Raw genomic sequence first — 24,093 nt, 5'->3', positions numbered from 1 at the left:
AGCGTGGCTGTCAGGGGTCGCCCCTCGGAGTTTCCAGGCGGGCGGGCAGCACCCATGCATCGGATTGTCCGCTCGCTCCGCACGAAGCAGCCTGGCTGCCTGGTACTCCGCGGATCCCACTCGCGTAGCACGACAACACGCTGAATCCCACCCGATTTGGGGGTGGAACACGCCAGGATTGGCCAATGCCAAAGCCAGTCCTCAGAATTGTCAAATCAAATAATCGACACCGTATATGGTCCGCCTCTCAATTTGTTTTCAGTCTGAAATGGACTCAGATGCACGTGACAAACGGGTTCGCCTCGACTTTAAAGGTCCCAATTCGTGCAGCTGTAACCTCTTAAAAACGTGTGTCTCTGGTCCATAAAACATGATTCTGGATTAATCTGTCGAAAATATAGCAAACCCGTTTGTTGTGACGGAGTTCTCACTCCCTCTTCTGGTCGCTTCACAATAACGGCCTGTTTCTATAATATATTCAGAACTAACAGTTCCCATTGGCCGCTGAGGGAGAGCCCGCCCCAGGCTCCCAGCGGCCAATCAGATTAGCGTCTGTGGACCAGCACGCTAGGTTGCGAGTTATCGTTAACTAAACGGTACTACGCTAAAGAGGACATCTCAAAATGCCTAGACTTACCGAATGCACCTCTGCAGTTGCTGGATCACGTACAGTTGGCGTCGCTCCAGCTAGAAGTGTTAATTTTGTGGCTATAGACTAAATGGTGCAGGTAGCTTGTGTGAGAGAGACCCGCGCAGTATGCAGGAGGAAGCTAGTGACGTCCCGATTCCCCCAGATTCCCCTCTGGGCAAACGAAGCGTTTGGGGGTGTGGCTTGACAGCAGTATATATGCATTTACAAGTAAAAACAGCTTTTGCACGGAATGGGACCTTTAAGTAAACCACATTGGATCGTAAATAGTCAGATAAGTCAGATATTGCACAGTTGTTTATCGATCTATATAAGCAAAACTTTGAGACAGTAAATGCACAGTGCAAAGTTGAGACACAGCTTCAGGACAGTTATTACACAGTTACTGGACACGTGTTGTTCCTGTGTCAAATGTGAATCCTGGGGCAGTTGACTGGGCATTACACAGTTCCACATGTTTACATCTGGGAGCTGACCTACCAACCAGTCTACTAGCTGACCTACCAACCAGTCCACTAGCTGACCTACCAACCAGTCTACTAGCTGACATACCAACCAGTCTCCTAGCTGACCTACCAACCAGTCTCCTAGCTGATCTACCAACCAGTCCACTAGTTGACCTACCAACCAGTCTCCTAGCTGACCTACCAACCAGTCTACTAGCTGACCTACCAACCAGTCCACTAGCTGACCTACCAACCAGTCTACTAGCTGACCTACCAACCAGTCCACTAGCTGACCTACCAACCAGTCTCCTAGCTGACCTACCAACCAGTCCACTAGCTGACCTACCAACCAGTCTACTAGCTGACGTACCAACCAGTCTCCTAGCTAACCTACCAACCAGTCTCCTAGCTGACCTACCAACCAGTCCACTAGCTGACCTACCAACCAGTCTCCTAGCTGACCTACCAACCAGTCTACTAGCTGACCTATCAACCAGTCCACTAGCTGACCTACCAACCAGTCTCCTAGCTGACCTACCAACCAGTCCACTAGCTGACCTACCAACCAGTCTCCTAGCTGACCTACCAACCAGTCCACTAGCTGACCTACCAACCAGTCTACTAGCTGACGTACCAACCAGCAGACAATTGGACTCGAGTCATAGGGACTCGGACTCGAGTCGACTCGAGTCGCAAATTTGACGACTTCCGACTCGACTCGGACTTGGAAGGTAAATACTTGAAACTCGACTCGGACTTGTGACAAGATCAGCCGAGTGCACCAGCTGGGCGTACGCCTAGGTTTACACGCTACGTCCGATGTAGAACTCAAAGTTACGACTAACTTAATTTTATGACTAGTGCACCCTGTATGCGCTGCGTCTGTGTATGGAGCAGGCGTAAAAGTTACACCCAAATGCGTAGCTACTCACTGACAGCTGTCTCATCTTGATCTGCGCGTGATGCGGCCGGAATCTTCTCCAAAAATATCGATCGATATGTGCTGTAAATATAGACGTTTTGGGCGCAGGACCTCCGCTCGTCGGCGGGTTTTAAGCTGATGCGTCGGAAGATCTTTGCGTCTGCCAACGCATTCAGTACTGATTGCACTTGTGATCAAACTGCTTGTGTTGGCGCTGTTAAATTGAGCTGTGAGAACGTTTCTATGCTTTAAATACAACTCTATAAGTTTGAGCTGAGTTGGAGCTGTCTGTCAGCTGTCTGGAGCTCGTCTGAGAGAAGTGTGTTGCTTGGCAACAAGCACGTATTAACGTGAACGCGCACGTCCGCAGCCTAAATAATCTCTGCCTTGTAATTTTTTCTAACCTGTGACTCGACTTGACATAACCTGTGACTCGACTCGAGACTTGACTTGAAATAACATTGTGACTTGACTTGACTTGACTTGCCGACAAAAGGAAAGACTTGAGACTCGCTTGGGACTCGGATCAGAGGGACTTGGACAATTGTCTGCCAACCAGTCTCCTAGCTGACCTACCAACCAGTCTACTAGCTGACCTACCAACCAGTCCACTAGCTGACCTACCAACCAGTGGTAGGTCAGCTAGTGGACCAGTCTACTAGCTGACCTACCAACCAGTCTACTAGCTGACCTACCAACCAGTCTACTAGCTGACCTACCAACCAGTCTACTAGCTGACCTACCAACCAGTCTACTAGCTGACCTACCAACCAGTGGTAGGTCAGCTAGTGGACCAGTCTACTAGCTGACCTACCAACCAGTCTACTAGCTGACCTACCAACCAGTCTACTAGCTGACCTATCAACCAGTCTACTAGCTGACCTACCAACCAGTCTACTAGCTGACCTACCAACCAGTCCACTAGCTGACCTACCAACCAGTCCACTAGCTGACCTACCAACCAGTCTACTAGGCCTCTGTAGCTCTGTTGTTTTGCCAAGATTCCTTTTATTCAAAGATCAATGACTTCATCCTCATTTGTCATGTTTAGTTCAAGTCTTTTTCAACTTGAATACTACAATAAACAAAAGCACATTCCAAATAACAAATAGGTCTTCAAGAGTCACTATACGCCTCCAGATAGTGAATGATGCCGCTCAGTCGGAGCAGCACTTAACACATTCAGTGCCACAGCGCTTCAGTAAAATTGTCTGGAGCCTGTGCCAGATTCACTTCCATTCAGTTGAAAACAGCTATAGAATTTTTTCTATTATGGCTATATTAACGGGGCTGGACTTTAATGAAACATTGAACACTCCTGCTTCTTCCAAAGAAGAAATTTTGTTTCTAGACAGTTCCATTATGAAATTACAGCCTCTCAAAAAAGTGCACTTTCAAGGGTTTTCTGTCGTTTTTTTTTTACTTTCCAAGATATAGGCCCTTTTATGAATACCTTTTGCACTCGAGCACATTCACTGACTCTGGCTGGTGTTTTCTGATGTGGTGGCGTGTGGTGTGGTTTCTGTGCAGCCACACACCCCTCTCCCCCCCCCCCCCCCACCCCCCCTCTCCACCTCTGAGCTGCGGGCTCCTCCCACACGCACAGAGTTTGCTTTCTCGACTCTGTTTTTGCCCCGGACAGATCCCAGCTTTGCTGCGCGCATCATTTCCTTGATGGGCATCAAGGAAATGATGCGCGCTGGCAAACGCGACTGAACGAAAAGGCTTGGCCCGTTCGGCTTCGGATGCTGGCTTTCTAGGAAATCGTGTGGAGATAGATAGAAGCATAAGAGCTCAGTTGTGAGCGCGGATGCAGCCGAGCCCACTCTCGCTGTAGACGGAGCAATATATACGGCTCTGGCAGAAAGCATGCATCGGTTTCCACGGCTTTCTCCGCTGTCTCCTGTACAAAGTAAAGGATCTGAGGTGGGTGGAGCAGCTCCTGTGACGATGTTTAAGGTGGCGCCGTGTGATCCCTTGAAGGGATTCATGCTCACTGGCTGGGTACGACCTTAAACAGCAGAATTATGGAATAATATGAATTATGATTTTAGGACGTCCACAGACGTCCTTGGCACTGAACGTTACTTTTTTTTAGGACGTGCACAGACGTCCTTGGCACTGAATGTGTTAACAGGCTAGACTAAGAGTTCGAAGGTCAAATAGAGGCAATATTGCCAGCATTACTCAACAGCAGCTTCGGCAAACAGTATTACAACAAAGAGTGTCAGAGAGCTTATCGACTTGAAAAGCTGCTTTTTCTCCATCATTCCCTTAGAAGTGGTAGAGCCAAGCAAAAGGAAATGGGATGCAACTTGCCTCAGCCTTGTTGAAGAGCGCTTTCATAGTCAAGACTCTGTTTCATGGATACTTCGTAACGCATCATGTTTTGGTTATTTATTTGTATTTATTTAACTAGCAATCTCGCACGCTCGATTCCTAGGCTCGCCCGGTGCGCAGGCTTCTTGCCCTCGCCCGCCCTGCAGCTCACCCGCTGCGCGGCGCATTCGCACCTCGCCTGCTCTATGACATCACTGATGTCATCATCACGGATGACATCACTGATGACGTCATTAGGTAATTAGGGCAATTACCCAATTCAAAAATCCGGCTCCGTCAGGTCACCCGTACGGGTGCTCTTTACACCCCCTGAAAGCTTCAGCCCGATCGCACGTAAAGCGGCATAGCTGTGGCCGGACAAAATGTCATTGAAACAAACATTGCCCACTTGCTCCCTTTTAATATAATAGGAATCGATTGCTAGGCTCGCCCCTCCTGCAGCTCCACTGCTGCGTGGCCTCGCCTGCTGCGTGGCCTCGCCTTCCCCGCGCGCGCAATGTCTCCCTGTCTCTCTCCCTCTCCCTCAGTCTCTCTCCCTCTCCTCTCTCTCCCCCTCCCTCAGTCTCTCTCCATTAACTCATTCTCTGCCAGGGTCATTTCGGTCTGTGTGCTCCCAGTGCCAGGATTTTGAGCATATTTCCTGATCTTCCAGGACCCACAGAATATTCTGTGCTAGGAATAAAATTACACAACATATCTCACAATAAAGCAGAGACTCTCTTCTTACCCCTTGTAAAAAACTGAAACTCTACCATGTTTCCTTGTTTAGTTACAAGCAGTGGAAGTTAGCTTGTTTTCACTAAAAATGCCCTCCTTGGAACAGAAATAGGAGAAAAAGAGGTTTTTAGTGAAGGACACCGTTTCAAGCAGAACTCTCTTTTGAGCCTTTTATTTTTTGCCTCAGTGACACATCAGACACATTATACAGTATTTGTTTTCCCAAATAAATAAATAAAAAATAAAAAATAAGAGAATGTATTTGAGGGAGCTGTGTCGGTCCATCCCGCCCAGTGAGCGGCTACAGAGAGAGAGAGAGAGAGAGTCTGGCCCCTGGGGTTTCTTGACAGATGAGGCTTGGCCGCAGTATTTATCAAAGTATGATAAATATGTGCACAAAATCAAATAAAAAATTTACTTTTACAGTTGCCATGTGGATTTTTAGCTTAGCTTGATAAAAGCATAAACAAATGGAACGAGCCCTTATGTGGTCACACTCACACACTCTCTCTCTCACACACACACACACAGGAATAACGAGTGCTGTAACGTTACCTGCTGTCACGTTACCTCTCATAACTAACGTTAGCACAGAAGATCACACAATAGCTACGTTAGTGCTGTAAACTTCGAAATGTTTATGTGTTTATGTTTCGCCTTGGTTGCTGGGGACGGGTGTGTGACGCGGTTTGACGCGTTTGACGTATCCACGTGATTCCCCCTCCCTTGAGTGTGACAGAGCTCTCCCTTGAGAGGGAGAGCTGGCAAGAGGAAACGTGAAGCGAGTCATGCCGGCGGCATAAGTTATAAACAATGCGTGACAATTATACTCGAATGTTGTGTGTGTGATCATTTCATCTCAAACGCGATACAAAAAATAGGCTACTTTTTACCATCGTCATCGCTCTCTCCAAGTGGCACCCATTTCTCCTCCTCCGATTCATCTGTGTCAGACGGATCAGAACGCTGTGAAGGGGAGCCTTCGTCGCCATGGCGCTCCGTCGTGGAGCAACAACAAAAACGCCGGCGTCTTCCTCGCCATCGTCGCCATCCGAGAACTCTGGGTCGGACTCTGTATCGACCACAGGCTCCACCCATAAATACTAAACTAGCGGGTTCCTTTTATCAGTTTGACCTGAAACAATGTCACAGGCTGGGAAAGTGTCTGATGTAATGTAAACAGCCAAAACATGAAAGTACGTCCGAGTACGTCTTTGGCACAGAACGCCATTGTTAAAAGTACGTCCGGGTACGTCTTTGGCAGAGAATGAGTTAAGAGGCCGATTTCGCAGCAAGAATATTTAATTGGTCGGCACGTCGTTCTCGGTAAGGACGCTTTCGTTATTGAAACAGACAAAATGCATGCATGCTCCTACTGTAGCCTATCTATCCGCATTTGCAGACACTCATTAACTCATATCTTCTGGACATTGCCTTGATGAAAAAACAATGTAGCGTTAGCTAAAAGTAATAAGTGCGACAGTGTCAGACAGTGCACAACTTGAATCCCCTGCAATAGGCTATGCACCTTAAAGTCCCTGGAAACCAGAAATATTTCTTTATTATTTAGCATTTTGAGTTCATCACATCACAGGACCCTATGTTAATAAGCCACCAGCCAAATTTGAACGATGTTGAACGTCGCAAAGTATATAAATTTAGGTTTGACAGTCATGGCAAAAGTCATGAGAATCAATTAGTTTTTAGAGTGTATTTTCTCCCGCGGGCTGTGTGGGCGTGTCCCGTCTGCAGCAGGGAAATTTCTCTCTCTCTCTCTCTCTCTCTCTCTCTCGGAGGAGGAGACCTCGAGAAGGAGAGAGAGAGAAGGAAAGAGAGATGGGGTGAGTGTGTGTGTGTGTGTGTTCGCGCGTTGCTCCGCGCATAGCGTACTGAGAGGAAGAGATCTCTGCTCTGCCGCTGCGAGTGCACAGCGCTACTGTGTGTGTGTGTGTGTGTGTGTGTGAGTAACCTTGCGTCACCAGGCTGTGTGTCGAGCGCTATGCTGCCTGCTCTCTCTCTCTCTCTCTCTCTCACACACTAGTGCCCAGTCCCCGGGACCAGCTCCCACACCGGAGTGTGTGTGAGCTGGCTGGGACTCGGGCACTCGTGTGAGAGAGAGAGAGAGAGAGAGAGAGAGAGAGCAGGCAGCATAGCGCTCGACACACAGCACACAGAGTGGGAGAGAGACAGAGACACTGAGCGAGCGCTGTGGGGCCAAAGAACGGACAAAAGGAGGGCGTGTTGCGCGCGTGTACAAAGGTTATATTCATAGCTTTCAAGGGGCGTTACGTGCTGCCGGGAATGCCCACCTGGCGGTCAAAAAAAAACTTGTTGATTCCGTTGCCTGCGAGTCGACTCACGCTGTTTGTTCAGCCAAAGTGCCGGATAGCCTACCTGTTGTGCTATCGGTTGCACTAAACCGACGAGGAGACACGCCTGGCTTGTGTTTTACAGAATCCCGTCGGAGAAAGAAAGGAGGAGGTTGTGGATTTGTGCGACGTGGTTCAGTCGCTGGGGAGGGCAAAAAAAATGCCTTTTTTTCCTACCATCAAAGTACACACGTCTTTGCTCTTTGCGGCCAACATTTCATCAAAGGTAAGCTCAAGTAACGTTACAATAATGATTAATACCCCGTTAACGTTACTTAAGCTTACCTTTGATGAAATGTTGGCCGCAAAGAGCAAAGACGTGTGTACTTTGATGGTAGAAAAAAAAGCAAAAAAAAATTACCCTCCCCAGCGACTGAACCACGTCGCACAAATCCACAACCTTCTCCTTTCTTTCTCCGACGGGATTCTGTAAAACACAAGCCAGGCGTGTCTCCTCGTCGGTTTAGTGCAACCGATAGCACAACAGGTAGGCTATGCGGCACTTTGGCTGAACAAACAGCGTGAGTCGACTCGCAGGCAACGGAATGAACAAGTTTTTTTTGACCGCCAGGGGGGCGTTGCCGGCAGCACGTAACGCCCCTTGAAAGCTATGAATATATGACGTATGACGTCATAAGCTCCTGCATTTTAGCACCTCGCGCACTGCTCTCTTCAATGAGGAAGTGGACATCCAGACCTTGTAGAAAAGTGTCGATTTTAAGGCTTTGGGTTGAAAGTAATGTATCATAATTTCTGAGCCACACAATTACTAACATAAGACCCTAAATAACATAGTTAGAACGTTTTTGTGGATTTTGGTTTCCAGGGACTTTAATCTCTCCCACTCCAGACCTGGCACCTGCGGCAGCTCTCCTGCACTGGTTCTCGGCTCCCATGTGGCTTTATTTGTGGTAAGCATTTTGATTCATCTCCTCATCATACGAACCAAGCGCGAGCCATTGATTGATTGATTGATTGATTCGCCCGAGTAGGTAAAAAGGCTTTTTACCTCTGCTAAATTGACAGCCTACGTCGGGTCGCTTTCGCTTTTGACGGCGGCAGGCACGCTTCTGTTTCTTTCCTGCCGTCTCGCTGGCCTGAAGTAGGCTACTTGTCGTTGCATGATCTCGATTAAAAAAAGGGATGTCTGTTATGACATTTCGGTTTCCTCCTGTGTGTTTCCTCACAGCGGGACTGATGCTGCTTGTGTGGCTTTTAAACGGCGCTCTACACTAACGAAAGCATCTGCTATATTTTTCTTTTTCACCAACACTCAACATACAGGGGGCGGAAAAAATATGATGTAATAAGTCTCTATTTAAGTCGTAGCTTATTGGCAACATCACTTAGGCTATAGGTCACACAATATTAGGCTATTTTATAGAATGAATTTATTTATCTGCCGTATTTTCAGCCGGCCACTTGAGCCGATGACCTTTTAATTTGCCGGCCCACGGCAACAAATACCGGCTAAAAGCCGGCTAACGGAATCCCTGCTCTCTCCCTCTCCTCTCAGTCTCTCTCCCTCTCCCTCAGTCTCTCTCCCTCTCCCTCAGTCTCTCTCCCTCTCCCTCAGTCTCTCTCCCTCTCCTCCTCTCCCTCAGTCTCTCTCCCTCTCCACTCAGTCTCTCTCCATCTCCTCTCAGTCTCTCTCCATCTCCTCCTCTCCCTCAGTCTCTCTCCCTCTCCTCTCTTTCCCTCAGTCTTTCTCGTGAGCCGCACTGAACTATAGCCTCAGCCTTAGGGCAATTAAAGCAATTAATCTGCCCTAATAAAAATAAAAAAACAAAAAAACGCCTCCGTCAGCTCAAAGTTTCAGCTCGATCACACGTAAAACGGCATAGCTGTTGCCGGACAAAATTCTTGAAACAAACAGACAGAGTCCACATTGCCAAATGTAGATATATACATATATATATACATATATATATATATATATATATATATATATATATATATATATATATATATATATATATATAACATTTATAGATAGAAGATTATACTGATTTATGTATTAGTGCTTTGATCTGTCTTGTGTGAAGTAGCGTCCTTGTCTATAGTCTGAAGATGTATTGTCTTATGGTGTTTTTCTTCAATAATGAAATTCAAACCCCTACCCCCCTCCAACAACCCACCCCCCTTCCTGCCCACCTGTGTGCGGGGCGTCCTGGCCAGGCTTGGGGTATCCTGTGTGGGCGGGCTCAGAGCTCACCTGTGTGCGGGGCATCCTGCCCAGGCTCGGGGTATCCTGTGTGGGCGGGCTCAGAGCTCACCTGTGTGCGGGGCGTCCTGGCCAGGCTCGGGGTATCCTGTGTGGGCGGGCTCAGAGCTCTCCAGGGCGACGGGGGCCACAGGGGCCGGCTCAGCCAGCATCACTGGGACCGGCGGAGGCTCATCCGGGACGGTCAGTAGGGGCTCTTTGTAGGCCTTGTCCTCACTGGCTTCATAGCCTGCGACAGAAGAGTTTTGAGTGTTTTCAGTCCAACTCATTTACACAATGATTCAAGTAACAACTGGCCGTGTTTTTACATGAGTAAATGTCTATTTTGCAACTCTCGACCTCCAAGTGATAAAAACAACACAGTGATTCAACCTGTGCAGAGTATACAGAAACTCAAGCTGCATCAACAGACAACCCCAAGCTCTGCCCACACTGTTTGATTGACACAGGTGATTCTCTGGAAAGTTCAGTGCAGAAACATCACAGCAATGAGGCTGAGTAACAAATATGTGGCGGACACAAAACAAACCAACCAAGAATAGGGGTGGGTTAATAGCCGGCTAATATCTACTAATGGGGTAATAGAGCTCTCAACAGTCATGTGGCATTTCTTGCCCCGGAAGTGAGTTTCCCCATTCAGACATTTAAAAAAACCTTATATAACGAGTTTTAAGGCTGGAACCAAGCCAACCCGTGACCTACTGAATTGTGTGTGACTGTAACACATTTTACTTGGAACTAAAACTAAAGATGGCGGTGGGGGGGATCGAAAATTAATCCCCCCCCCCCCCCCCCCCCATGTTATTTTTGCTCCGACTTCGACTTTATTTTAGATGCCTGGATTGTTATTTGCGTTGTTGAAAACTATTATTCTGAGTTTCTTTACGCTAAACCAGCATTTCTTTAAATAATTTTCTTCTTTAAGGGAAAAAAGGTGTCTTGTGATTGACATGATAAATCAGTTTTAAAGTATTTTTTTTATATATATATATATATATATATATTAGGGTTGTAGCGGTACTAAATTTCTGTTTCGGTGCCGGTACCAATTTGTATTTCGATACTTTTCGATACTTTTTGTAAAAAAAAAAGTGAAACTGTCCAATGTCAAGATTTGGCTTTATTTTAAGAGTTTGGGAACAATTACCGTACACCAATAAATTGGTGTGGCATTTAAATGCTGAACAAAACAAACCTTTTGAGCAGTGAGAATACCGGTAAGTAAAATAAAGTAATGCCAGTGAAAATAAAATGACCATAAAACACTAGCCTATAGCAGCAAAAACTCAGAGAAACACCAATAACAACAATAAATAAATAATTGGTGGCATTTAAATTCTGTCTAACTTTTACTTGTCAAATAAGTACACACTCAGTAACATAACACAAATCTTTTGAACAGTGGGAAATGGGAATAAGTAAAATAAATAAAATAAATTATAATATAATAAAACACTATAGCAGCAGAAACTCAAATCTTTTTTTCTTCAACAGGCAGCATAACTGGCTTCATATTCCCATTCTGTCCCCCAGCCTACTCAGCCTAAACCCTAGTTCTCCTATGGGTGGTAGACAGACTCACTGTTTGGCTGACTCTCAGTTTACTCACTCAGTCCCTCCCATCCCAATGTCTTCTTCAGGTTCCTAGCCAAAAAAACGAGGGTGTCAACATGTTCCTCGGTCAGTCTAGATCAGGGGTGCCCACACTTTTTCAGCTTGGGAGCTACTTTTAAAATGACCAAGTCAAAGTGATCTACCAAACATATTTATTTATATATATATACACTGAGTATACAGTGGAAAACAGTGGAACAGTGGAAAAACAGTAATTTTTTTTTTTTTTTTTACCCCTTCTTAGTATAGAACCGGTTCTACAGCAATAGTACCGCGGTTCGGGGGTAGTACCGGTAGTACCTACATCCCCAATATATATATATATATATATATATATATATATATATATATATATATATATATATATATATATATACACGATATTATATACGCATATTATAGTACTGTTTAAAATAAATTATTGAGATAACAAGTTACAAGATAACGGATACAATATATAAGTGAAAGAAGATAAGTAACAGAGCAGCAGCCCATGACAGGCATTCAGTGTCTTGCTCATGGGCACTTGAGCAGGGCAGATGCTGGTCAACACAGAGCACAAAGCCCAGGTCCTCCAGGTTGAAGGACAGTCTCTGTACGCACTGCACCGCCCAATCACGATTTGATTTCCTGAAGATGTACATGAGTCATTGTTTAGGAGCATGATGGTGCTGGTTGTGGCAGTATGAAGATGTACATGAGTCATTGTTTAGGAGCATGATGGTGCTGGTTGTGGCAGTATGAAGATGTACATGAGTCATTGTTTAGGAGCATGATGGTGCTGGTTGTGGCAGTATGAAGATGTACATGAGTCATTGTTTAGGAGCATGATGGTGCTGGTTGTGGCAGTATGAAGATGTACATGAGTCATTGTTTAGGAGCATGATGGTGCTGGTTGTGGCAGTATGAAGATGTACATGAGTCATTGTTTAGGAGCATGATGGTGGTGGTTGTGGCAGTATGTCTGTCTGTCTGTCTGTGTGTCTGTCTGTGTGTCTGTGTGTCTGTCTGTGTGTGTCTGTCTGTCTGTCTGTCTATGTCTGTGTGTCTGTGTGTCTGTCTGTGTGTGTGTCTGTGTGTCTGTCTATGTCTGTCTGTCTGTCTGTCTGTCTGTCTATGTCTGTGTGTCTGTGTGTCTGTCTGTGTGTCTGTGTGTCTGTGTGTCTGTCTGTGTGTCTGTGTGTGTGTGTGTCTGTGTGTTAGGGCTGTTGAAACGAATTTTGATATTCGAATATTATTCGAATTTAATAATTATGAACGAAATTCGATTATTATTATTTTTTAAAAACGATTTTTTTTTTTTTTTTTTTTTTAGAACACTAGAACAGTGACAAGTTCTGACAACATACTTGAAGAAAAGAGTGTTAACTGAAGTTGACTGTTGAAGCTGCTATACTGATGTAAACCTACCTGTAGCTCTTAAAATGTATGTTCATTCATTGTTAACTGAAGTTGACTGTTGAAGCTGCTATACTGAATGTAAACCTGTAGCTCTTAAGTGCAATACGTGACTGAGTTTTTTTTGTTCATGGCTCATTGTTGTTTTGGCAAAGTTTACTTATTTGTTTATTGATAAGGAGCTCAAACAAAGGCTGTGTCTTTTTTTATTATCAATTATTTTATTTTAGCATTTCAGACAGCACCAATACATCACTGATGAATATTAACTAAGCTCTGGTTATCTGACCTATTTTCTAATGCAATGAATGTATATGTACATTGTACAAGGAACATGTTTTCTTAAATAAACATCATTGCTGGACTATTTGTGATAAGCCTAATATTATTTTGAATATTCATCCACCATTCACTTTTCCATCTACATTTGGTAAAATGCTTAGAAAAAGTTTTACTTGGTCAAACCCAAAGATTCAGCTATATTTAGAATCAGAACATAACATAAGAGAAGACAACAATTCACTCAGACCAATTTTTTTTTTTTTTTTTTTTTTAATTCAATTAAAAATTAATTAAAATATTCGAATATAATTCGAATATTAAAATGTATAAAGCACTGAAATTCGAATTTGATTATAGAGGGAGATTGACAGCCCTACTGTGTGTCTGTCTGTGTGTGTCTGTCTGTCTGTCTATGTCTGTGTGTCTGTGTGTCTGTCTGTGTGTCTGTGTGTCTGTCTGTCTGTCTGTCTGTCTATGTCTGTGTGTCTTTTCAGAGGCCTGGCATGAATCTGGTACGGGGTGAAATGTGCCTATGGGGGGTGGGGGGGTGCTACAGCAATACTATTGCGCACTGTCTTCTTCTGTGGTGTTCTCTACACCACCCAGACGCCTAGCGTGTACAGGCCTTAACACTTGCATAGACATTGTGACTAAAGCACAATGTCATAAATCACTGATGATGTCCCAGACAGTGATGGGGTCATAAATCACTAGATGTTCAGTTCAGTTCAGATCAGTTCATGGTAACAGTGACAGGGTAGAGAAATCACTCTGATTGGATGGTCAGGGGTAGAGAAGTCACTCTGATTGGATGGTCAGGGGTAGAGAAATCACTGATTGGCTGGTCAGGTAGAGAAATCACTCTGATTGGATGGTCAGGGGTAGAGAAATCACTGATTGGCTGGTCAGGTAGAGAAATCACTCTGATTGGATGGTCAGGGGTAGAGAAATCACTGATTGGCTGGTCAGGTAGAGAAATCACTCTAATTGGCTGGTCAGGGGTAGAGAAATCACTCTGATTGGCTGGTCAGGTAGAGAAATCACTGATTGGCTGGTCAGGTAGAGAAATCACTCTGATTGGATGGTCAGGGGGAGAGAAATCACTCTCATTGGCTGGTCAGGTAGAGAAATCACTGATTGGCTGGTCAGGTAAAGAAATCACTCTCATTGGCTGGTCAGGTAGAGAAATCACTGATTGGCGGTTCGGGGTCATCAGTCACATCACAATCTAATTCTCCTGGTGTGTCTTGGACTTAAGTCAACGCTACATCAGTCACACCACAATCGCTGAGCATTATTCTTCACAACAAGTCACAACATTGAAAGTGACAGCGGACCTTCAACCATATAAAAAGAGACGTCATATCGGGACTCAATGAAACAATAGCTTACATTTCCACAACGACCAGGTTTTTGTGTGCGATTCTCACATTTTAAGACCTGGAAATTATCAAATGAATTTGCTACTGAAAGACGATGCCATACATAGAAAGCTGGCTTGGATGTGAAGAGGAAAAAGGGAGTGGTTAGGATTCAATTACATAGGAGCACCTTTCACCTTCACCTCTCTCTCTTTCCCTCTCAAAACAAGGGCAGATTTGGCCCAGGACCACGTGTGGCATGTAGCAACAAGGCCACCTCATGCAACTCAAGCCCATTCGAGGAAACTGCATCTTTCAACAGCCCGAGTTTGGCAGGTTTAAAGATGTTTTCCATATCTCCAATTTCTGGCAGATGTTCAGCTGTGTAACACTGGAACAGAACCATCGCCAAGGCAACGACAGAACGTACGCAGAACTTCTCAACAGAATCCGTTTCAGAGAAAAACATGAGGACCTTCTTAATAACGACTTGGCCCTCTTACAGCCAAGAGTCAAAATACCTGACCAGGATGAAACCACCAAAATTGGCATTTGGCATGACATCATCACTGATGACATCACTGATGATGGCATCAATGATATCCGTTCCTGACTGAATGAATCACCCCAAAAAGCCTCCTCTTGACCATGCGCTGCTGCTGCGCACGTGGTAAAAATCCCATCTAGAAGCTCTCAACTGTGATCAGATCTGCACTCACCTGGAATGGAAATGAACTACAACCAAGGTGAGAAACCACCATGTGGAAGTCCTATTCTGTCCTAAAAATAGTCTCATCTGGGCCAATGGTGATAGTGGCTAGTTGAACTGATCTACGCAGTGTTTCCCAAAGACTGGCTCGGGACCCACATGTGGGTCACAGGAGATTTTATTTGGGACACGCCAAATAATTTTGCAGAATTTCTTGCAAAATTGTATTTCAAATGTGCATATTGTTTTACTGAGAGGGAATAAAAACAATGAGACCCTGTTATCTCTGCCTAAATGCATTTATTTGGTCTTATTTATAAAGTATATTTTAGGTGTTTATATGTTTTGCATAAAAAGTTATGATTTACCAAACGTATATCTCTTTGAAATGGCTGCTTTACCAATAGAGTACCGCAGGGATGACATTTGTGTAGGCTTAACCAGAAATCGCCGCCATGTTGGTTCTTAGGGGTAAGAAGCTATGGGATTTTAGAATATGGATTTTGGTGAAATGCATGAAATAAGGTCTGTGGTTAACACAAGCTTATGGGAGTGGACATTTGTGTTCAGCAGGATAATCTTCACAAATGTGGACAGACCACTTTTATGACTTGTTTCTGGACTAATTCCTGCGGCACGCTATTCAAGAAAATAGCAGGTGATGCGTTCATTTATGCACAAATTTGCTCTCCTCACCAGGGCTGGTGACTGCGCCCGTTTTACTTGCATATGCGACTAAAAATAGAACAGTGCGAATTGTAAAATGCCTTTTGGGGCACGTGTGCGAGTACAGAATTCGACCTTCAATATATATATTTATTTTTTCAGAGCGTTAAAAATCTGAACTGCATTAAAGTTGAGAGCCTGTGTGTCCCAGTTCACTTGAAGGTAACACAACATTGCCTTGAACCAATGGTGACTGGTGAAAAAAAGCACGTGATCTCTCGTCAGCGGAAGCGGAGAGACAGACTGCAGACTCAGAGAGGTGATAGCTAGCCGGTGAAGTTATGAAATCCATTAAGCATTATTTTAGACGGGCGAATGTGGGAGAAAATGAAGCTTCCGTTTTGACTGTCGACAGTGACAACGAGGGGGCGGAGATGGAGGAAGAGGAGGAAGAAGACAGTGGTGAAGACGAAGATGTAACGTTACCATTAGCTGAAGAAGCTAGCGCTAGCGGGACGGAACCCACCGCAGGCGCAGCAGATAACGTTAAACGCAAGAAGGCATACAAGTACAAGTTTAATATGGACGGGCAGAAAACATTTCCTTGGCTCATTTTCGAGGAGAACAAGATGTACTGCAAGTACTGCAGAGGGCAGAAACAAGCGGGCAAGTCATTATTTGTCACAGGCAACCCTCACCTTAAATGTGATACCGTCCAGAAACACGCTAAATCCAACAAGCATGCCCTGTGCAGAGATGCATTCATAGCGGCACAATCCTGCTGATCCTAGTCCTGCTGTGGACCGCTGGCTGAGCTCCGAACGGGCCAGACGACCCGATTACAAAGACTGCTGGGGTGATATCCTTTCTGTCGATACAGACTGACTGAGCAGACTTATGTTTACATTTAGATCAAGTTTGTTAATTTGAAATTCAAGCACTTTGTTTAAAATAAATGTTTCTTCAAGGTCAAATAAGCTCAACTGTTGGAGTGATGTCCTTTTTGTCTAAACAGACTGACTGAGCAGAATATGTTTACATTTCGAACTAGTTCGTTTAAACTAGTTGGTTAATTTGAAATTCAAGCACTTTGTTAGGATTGATTATTTAATTTTATTTATTTTATTTGTATTCTCTCTGCACTCTTGTTCTACAGGTTTGTGAATTTAATTTGAGGAATGTAACTTGCCGTTTTGAAAATATACCTCAGTTGCACTGTTTTCACTTTAAAACGTAGTGTTCTCATATTCAAATAAATGTTATTTTGTTTAAAAATGTCTCCTAATGTCCCTTTATTAACACATTGAGTGCCAAGGACGTCTCTGGACGTCCTAAAAAAATGTAACGAGGAGTGCCAAGGACGTCTGTGGACGTCCTAAAATCATAATTCATATTATTCCATAATTCTGCTGTTTAAGGTCGTACCTAGCCAGTGAGCATGAATCCCTTCAAGGGATCACACGGCGCCACCTTAAACATTGACACGGGAGCTGCGCCACCCACCTCAGATCCTTTACTTTGTGCAGGAGAAAGCAGGGAAAGACGTGATCAAAGGGGAAACCGATGCATGCTTCAGCCAGAGCCGTATAGATTGCTCTGTCTGCAGCGGACAGTTGGCTCGGCTGCATTCTCGCCCACAACTGAGCTCTTCTGCTTCTATCTATCTCCACACGATTCCCTGCCAGAAAGCCAGCATCCGAAGCCGAACGGCCAAACCTTTTCGTTCAGTCGCGTTTGGCATTTCCTTGTTGCGCGCTGGGATCCGTCCGGGGCAAAAACGGAGTCTGTGAGAAAACAGACTCTGTGCGTGTGGGGAGGAGCCCGCAGCTCAGAGGTGGAGAGGTGGGGTGGGGGGGGGGGGAGGGAGGGGGGGGGGGCACGCAGGCTGCACAGAAACCACACCACGCCACCACATCAGAAAACACCAGCCAGAGTCAGTGAATGTGCTCGAAATTAGAGTGCAAAAGGTATTCATAAAAGTGACTATATCTTGAAAAGTAAAAAAAAAAGGCAGAAAACCCTTGAAAGTGCACTTTTTTCAGAGGCTGTCATTTCATAATGGAACTGTCTAGAAACAAAATTTCTTCTTTGGAAGAAGCAGGAGTGTTCAATGTTTCATTAAAGTCCAGCCCTGTCAATATAGCCCTAATAGAAAAAATTCTATAGCTGTTTTCAACTGAATGGAAGTGAATCTGGCACAGGCTCCAGACAATTTTACTGAAGCGCTGTGGCACTCAATGTGTTAAGGAGAAACGCATTATTTAATACATTTTTTATCATGCCCCTAAAATTATTTTTGTGCTCCTAGTTTTTTCAACTTAGGGGCACACGTGCTCCTTCTGAAAATGCTAAGTCACCAGCCCTGCTCCTCACTCCTCACAACTAACTGTCACTGAAAAAAGTGGGTACCCAGAAAAAAAGTTTGGGAACCACTGAAATATATAGCCTCATTTATTTATTTTAGCAAGACACACAATTCTGCTGTCTAAATTGATAAGAAGCAGCACATTATTTTAATTCAAAACTGACAAAATGGTGTGGGACATTTTAAGGAATATTTTGGGGAAATTTTCAGTTTTGTTTGACATCTAACATTACCATTCAGTTCAATGGGATGGTCATTCCTTTCATTATTTACCGTGCAATTTTGTAAACATGAGCCATATCATGTAGGGATGTTCATTTTGAACAATTTCCATAATCGAAAATCGGGAAAATTAACGATCAATTATCGATTATCGATGGCGTAATAATAATAATAATAATTTTTTTTACTCTGGTCTGGAATAACGTTGCGCGTTCTCGGCCAGTTATAATGGCGATGCCGCTGTGTAGTAAGAATATCAGACACTAGCGCTGTGGCCAGGTAAACAAACATGTTACATGTCAGGTTACATGATGTAAGGCAATCGGCGTCTTCCAGCTTAGCTGAGAGCACAAGAGTCAAATCAACAGGCCTGAGCCTCACTGAGGTCCGCAGACCGCTGGGTGCGTTCGTTTGTGTCCCCGGCGCATGCCGGTGTGAATTCCCCATGTTTAAAACAGTTTTGTTGGCACAAAGGCCCGTGCCCAGCCAGAAAACTAGAGACTATATGAAGCTCCACCTCACGTTAGTCGGCTGTGCAATGGAGTGGGGCGAGGAGGAACGAATTCCACCCAAACCTAGTCCGCAAAAAAAAAATAATAATAATAATAATAATCGATCAAAATTCCACATGATTGAATCAATTCCTTACCGATCAATTATCGATTTTCGATAATTGATGAACATCCCTAATTTAATGTTATATATCGTTAGGGATGCACATTTTCCACAAATTCCGAAATCGATCATTGGTAACGTTAAGGAGCAATCAATTGAGTGTAATTAAAAATAAAAATAAATCCAAACCATACCAAATGCGTTTTTTCCTCAATAAAACCTTTATACAGCAGCAACTTATTGTATATTTCTCACAGCATTGCATAGCATATAGGGGTGTCAAAAATAATCGATTATAAGATGCATCGCGATGCGGACGTGCACGATTCTGCATCGATTAACAAATATCAAAAATCGATTATTTAAAAAAAAAAGTTTTTGTTTTATTTTTTTTATTTTTTATAATCAAATAAAATAGAATGTAAGTACATGCAGTTGTTTATTTTAATTATGGATCATAATACAATGCAATTCCAAATGCACTTTTATTTTAAAAGTAGCCACACAGTGAGAAAAAAGAAAGTGAGAAAAAATAAATCATGTATTGCGGAAAAAGTGATGCATCGATTTAAGATGCATCGCGATGCATCGTGATGCATCGTTTAATCGAATCGAATCGTTGACAGATGAATCGTAATCGAATCGAATCGTGAGGCCAGTGAAGATTCACAGCCCTAATAGCATAGCCTAAAAAAAAAAACGTAGAGGCATAACTTTTAGACATGTCAACATTTGCCCAGAATCCCCACCACGGCCGCTGCCTAGGTCCAACAGGGGCTCACTTACGCAGATTGTTGACTTTTTCTGCTGCAGTGCGTCACAGCTCTTAAACGCTGATGCAGAGTTGCTCAGCTCCAGTCCAGGTGAGACTAGGATCCCAATGAACATTGTTCAAGTGATTGTTGTACGTGCGTCACAACTCTTCCTCTTCCTCGCTGATGGTGGGTCGCTCCAGGTTTGAGGAAGAGGAGCCAGCCAATTTATCCGAATGAACAGTGTTCAAATAGAGCATCTTATGACTTGTCTGAGAAGGGCTATAGTTAGTGATGTAGCCGAGTGTCCGGGTGCGCCTATTACTTACTTTGTTAATAAAACAATAAACGAGAGACTCAGGCTGGAACGTTATAACACGCTTCCACATTCTCAGACAGCTAGCGCCTAGCGTTAGCACGCTCATCAACACCGGCTCTCGTCAAGTCAACAACATAAGTCCCCACTTCCTGTTCTACGGTAACTCTGAGGGGACATCCACAGAGCCTCGCATACACACTGAACAGTCTGTTACAGTGATATCATTGCGCCCTCTGGAGGATCATTGAAAAATGATTTGAAAACACCGTTCTGACAGAATGCACGCTGCTTTTCGTTTTGTTTTGATCTAGTCAATTTTCACATGCTCGAGTAAATCCTTAACGAGCGAGTAATCGAGCTTCGATTAATTGTGTGCATCCCTACACATCGATATAGAAATGAAGTGCTCATTTATTTCCACCATATTGCCCGGACCCTAACCCCCAAACACAAGACATGAGTCTACAGTGTTGAAAATGTCCACTATGAGAATTGCCAGACTATATTAACTCATTCTCTGCCAAAGACGTACTCGGACGTACTTTTAACAATGGCGTTCTGTGCCAAGGACGTACTCGGACGTACTTTCATGTTTTGCTTATTTACATTAGATCAGACCCTTTCCCAGCCTGTGACATTGTTTCAAGTCAAACTGATGAAAGGAACCCGCTAAATCACGTTTAGTATTTATAGTATAGTCACCCATTTAGCAGTAAACAGAGTCCGAAACAGAGTCCGACGATCATGAGCGGCCATTTGTGCATTGAGCAGCATTTGCGGCCATTGAGCAGCTGCCTGTGATTCCTGTGTGCGTGTGTGTGAGACGAGAGAGAGAGAGAGAGAGAGAGAGAGAGAGAGCGAGAGAGAGAGAGAGAGCGAGAGCGAGCGAACGAGCGAGCATAAGGGTTCATTTGGTCCGTCCAGTCTTGGACTATCTGGTAAATAAGTTCCAGGAAGTAAAAGTCAGTAAAAACTTTTTTTTTTTTTTGGGGGGGGGGAAACAAATACTGTATATGTCTGATGTGTCACTGAGGCAAAAAATAAAAGGCTCAAAAGAGAGTTCTGCTTGAAACGGTGTCCTTCACTAAAAACCTATTTTTCTCATATTTCTGTCCAAAGGAGGGCATTTTTAGTGAAAACAAGCTAACTTCCACTGCTTGTAACTAAACAAGGAAACATGGGAGAGTTTCAGTTTTTTACAAGGGGTAAGAAGAGAGTCTCTGCTTTATTGTGAGATATGTTGTGTAATTTTATTCCTAGCACAGAATATTCTGTGGGTCCTGGAAGATCAGGAAATATGCTCAAAATCCTGGCACTGGGAGCACACAGACCGAAATGACCCTGGCAGAGAATGAGTTAAGTCTTCAGCAATAGTTTTTCCATAAATATCCTCGCAGACTTAGGAGAGCAAACAGGTCGAGACGTCAATCCCAGTCAAACGTAGACTAATCAATAACTCCAGTTTCGCCACCATATTCTTGTTGCTTCTATGACGGCTATACTGGGTCTTGGGCACATTCAAATGGGTGATTAGGCTCATTTGTGTAGAGGGAACGGAGGCTGTGGGTGGAATATTCATAGCTCGCACTAAATTGAGTATGAATGATTAAAGAGGTGTCTTGGCGTGAGTGACGAGGGGAACCGACAGCCTACAAGGTAAGAGAAGGGTTTGTCATTCTGGCAGGGCACGGTTTCTAATCCCCGAACCGGCTGGAACGTTCAGCTGAGCAACGCCCTTCCCTCCCTAACCAACTAAACCAGTGCTTCTCAACCTTTTTACCCCAAGTACCACCTCAGAAATGACCACCATAATAATGAAAGTATGAGAGGATACCAGCCACGCAAGCCAATCACATCGCTCACAGGGCAACAACAGCCCACTGAGCCCAGGCCCAGCCAATAGTGTTGCGGAGATGTTCAGAGAGGGAACGCTCAGCACAGTCAGGTCTAAAGCAAGGAAGTGCAGCACCTTTGCAACACACAGCTGTTTGGAGATAATATCTGGTTTAACCCAGTCATTCCCAACCTATGGTACGTGTACCACCGGTGGTACTTGCGCCCCCTGCTGGTGGTACTTGTGAGGGATCCCTGGAATCTCAATGTTTTTTATGTGAAATAAACCCAACTTTAAAACATGCAGCCTACAGTAATACTATCAAAATACTAGGCTACTATTAATGAAAATAAGCTTGAGAATTTAAAGGGATACACCACTTTTTTGGAAGTTTAGCTCATTTGCCAACCCCCCCCCCCCCCCCCCCCATAACCAAGATACACCATGCCTTACCGGCACTGTCCGCTCAGTTTACAGTGAGCTACAGTCGTGACGTTAAAGGAGAATTTCATTTTTTTTACACCACGGTCCTCATTTCCAGCTTAAAATATTATGTTTTACTCACCGAAATAGTTTGGCTTCATTCGGATGCCCACGGAAGATTTTGAGTAGGGATGTTCATCAATTATCGAAAATCGATAATCGATCGTTAAGGATTGGAATCGATCCTGTGGCATTTGGATCGATTTTTTAATTATTTAAAAAAAAAAAAAAAAAAAATTTTTTTTTTTTTGGACTAGGTTTGGGTGGAATTCGTTCCTCCTCGCCCCACTCCATTGCACAGCCGACTAACGTGAGGTGGAGCTTCATATAGTCTCTAGTTTTCTGGCTGGGCATGGGCCTTTGTGCCAACAAAACTGTTTTAAACATGAGAAATTCACACCGGCATGCGCCGGGGACAGCAGTGTTGAAGAGGAGACACATTGAAATAAAGAGTTCATTGAGGAGAACACGTTGTCTTTCGTATTTTCTGCCATAGGCATTCATTTTGTTTAAAAAAAAAAAAAATGAAAATATTGAAAATTTTCTAAGTATTAATAAAATCGATAATCGATAATTGATCGTTAATTCTCACCGATTATCGATTTTGGAAAATTTTCAAAATGAACATCCCTAATTTTGAGCTCTGAGTAGTCTCCTCAAACAGGCTATTACGAGAGCCTGCGGCGAGTGCGGGGCATGCTGCATGCGCTCTCTAAATGACACTTTTTCTGTCAGATCACGGTTCATTATGGTTGTAAATATAATGATTTAGCTAATAGCTAGAAGCTGAGCTAACAACAACACAACAGTCAACATTGATCTGCCCCGGCGGATGGGGTTACAAAACACTGTCCAGGGCGTCATGTGTTAGGCATTGTGACTGTCTAATAAAACAATGTCCAGGGCATCATGTGTTAGGCATTGTGACTGTCTAATAAAACAATGTCCAGGGCATCATGTGTTAGGCATTGTGACTGTCTAATAAAACAATGTCCAGGGCATCATGTGTTAGGCATTGTGACTGTCTAATAAAACAATGTCCAGGGCATCATGTGTTAGGCATTGTGACTGTCTAATAAAACAATGTCCAGGGCATCATGTGTTAGGCATTGTGACTGTCTAATAAAACAATGTCCAGGGCATCATGTGTTAGGCATTGTGACTGTCTAATAAAACAATGTCCAGGGCGTCATGTGTTAGGCATTGTGACTGTCTAATAAAACAATGTCCAGGGTGTCATGTGTTAGGCATTGTGACTGTCTAATAAAACACTGTCCAGGGCGTCATGTGTTAGGCATTGTGACTGTCTAATAAAACAATGTCCAGGGTGTCATGTGTTAGGCATTGTGACTGTCTAATAAAACACTGTCCAGGGTGTCATGTGTTAGGCATTGTGACTGTCTAATAAAACAATGTCCAGGGTGTCATGTGTTAGGCATTGTGACTGTCTAATAAAACAATGTCCAGGGCGTCATGTGTTAGGCATTGTGACTGTCTAATAAAACAATGTCCAGGGCATCATGTGTTAGGCATTGTGACTGTCTAATAAAACAATGTCCAGGGTGTCATGTGTTAGGCATTGTGACTGTCTAATAAAACAATGTCCAGGGCGTCATGTGTTAGGCATTGTGACTGTCTAATAAAACACTGTCCAGGGTGTCATGTGTTAGGCATTGTGACTGTCTAATAAAACAATGTCCAGGGCGTCATGTGTTAGGCATTGTGACTGTCTAATAAAACAATGTCCAGGGTGTCATGTGTTAGGCATTGTGACTGTCCAATAAAACAATGTCCAGGGTGTCATGT

At 44.0% G+C, this 24,093-nt stretch overlaps 1 protein-coding gene across 1 annotated transcript in view; it reads right to left on the bottom strand.

Moving 5' to 3' along the window:
* Positions 1 to 24,093, bottom strand: part of LOC310792028 (la-related protein 4B-like) — a gene marked incomplete at both ends in the record, with an annotated part of 116,772 nt that overhangs the window by 52,251 nt on the left and 40,428 nt on the right. Inside the window, one exon of the mRNA XM_083653710.1 lies at positions 9,720 to 9,896. Within this exon, the coding sequence (XP_083509836.1) occupies positions 9,720 to 9,896 (177 nt within the window). The remainder of the gene's footprint in view (positions 1 to 9,719; positions 9,897 to 24,093) is intronic.

This window comes from Poromitra crassiceps (assembly GCF_964638095.1).
Source record: "Poromitra crassiceps genome assembly, chromosome: 17".
Lineage (NCBI taxonomy): Eukaryota > Metazoa > Chordata > Actinopteri > Beryciformes > Melamphaidae > Poromitra > Poromitra crassiceps.
The sequence above is the reverse complement of the archived record's forward strand: the minus strand, read 5'-3'. Positions and strand labels throughout refer to the sequence as shown.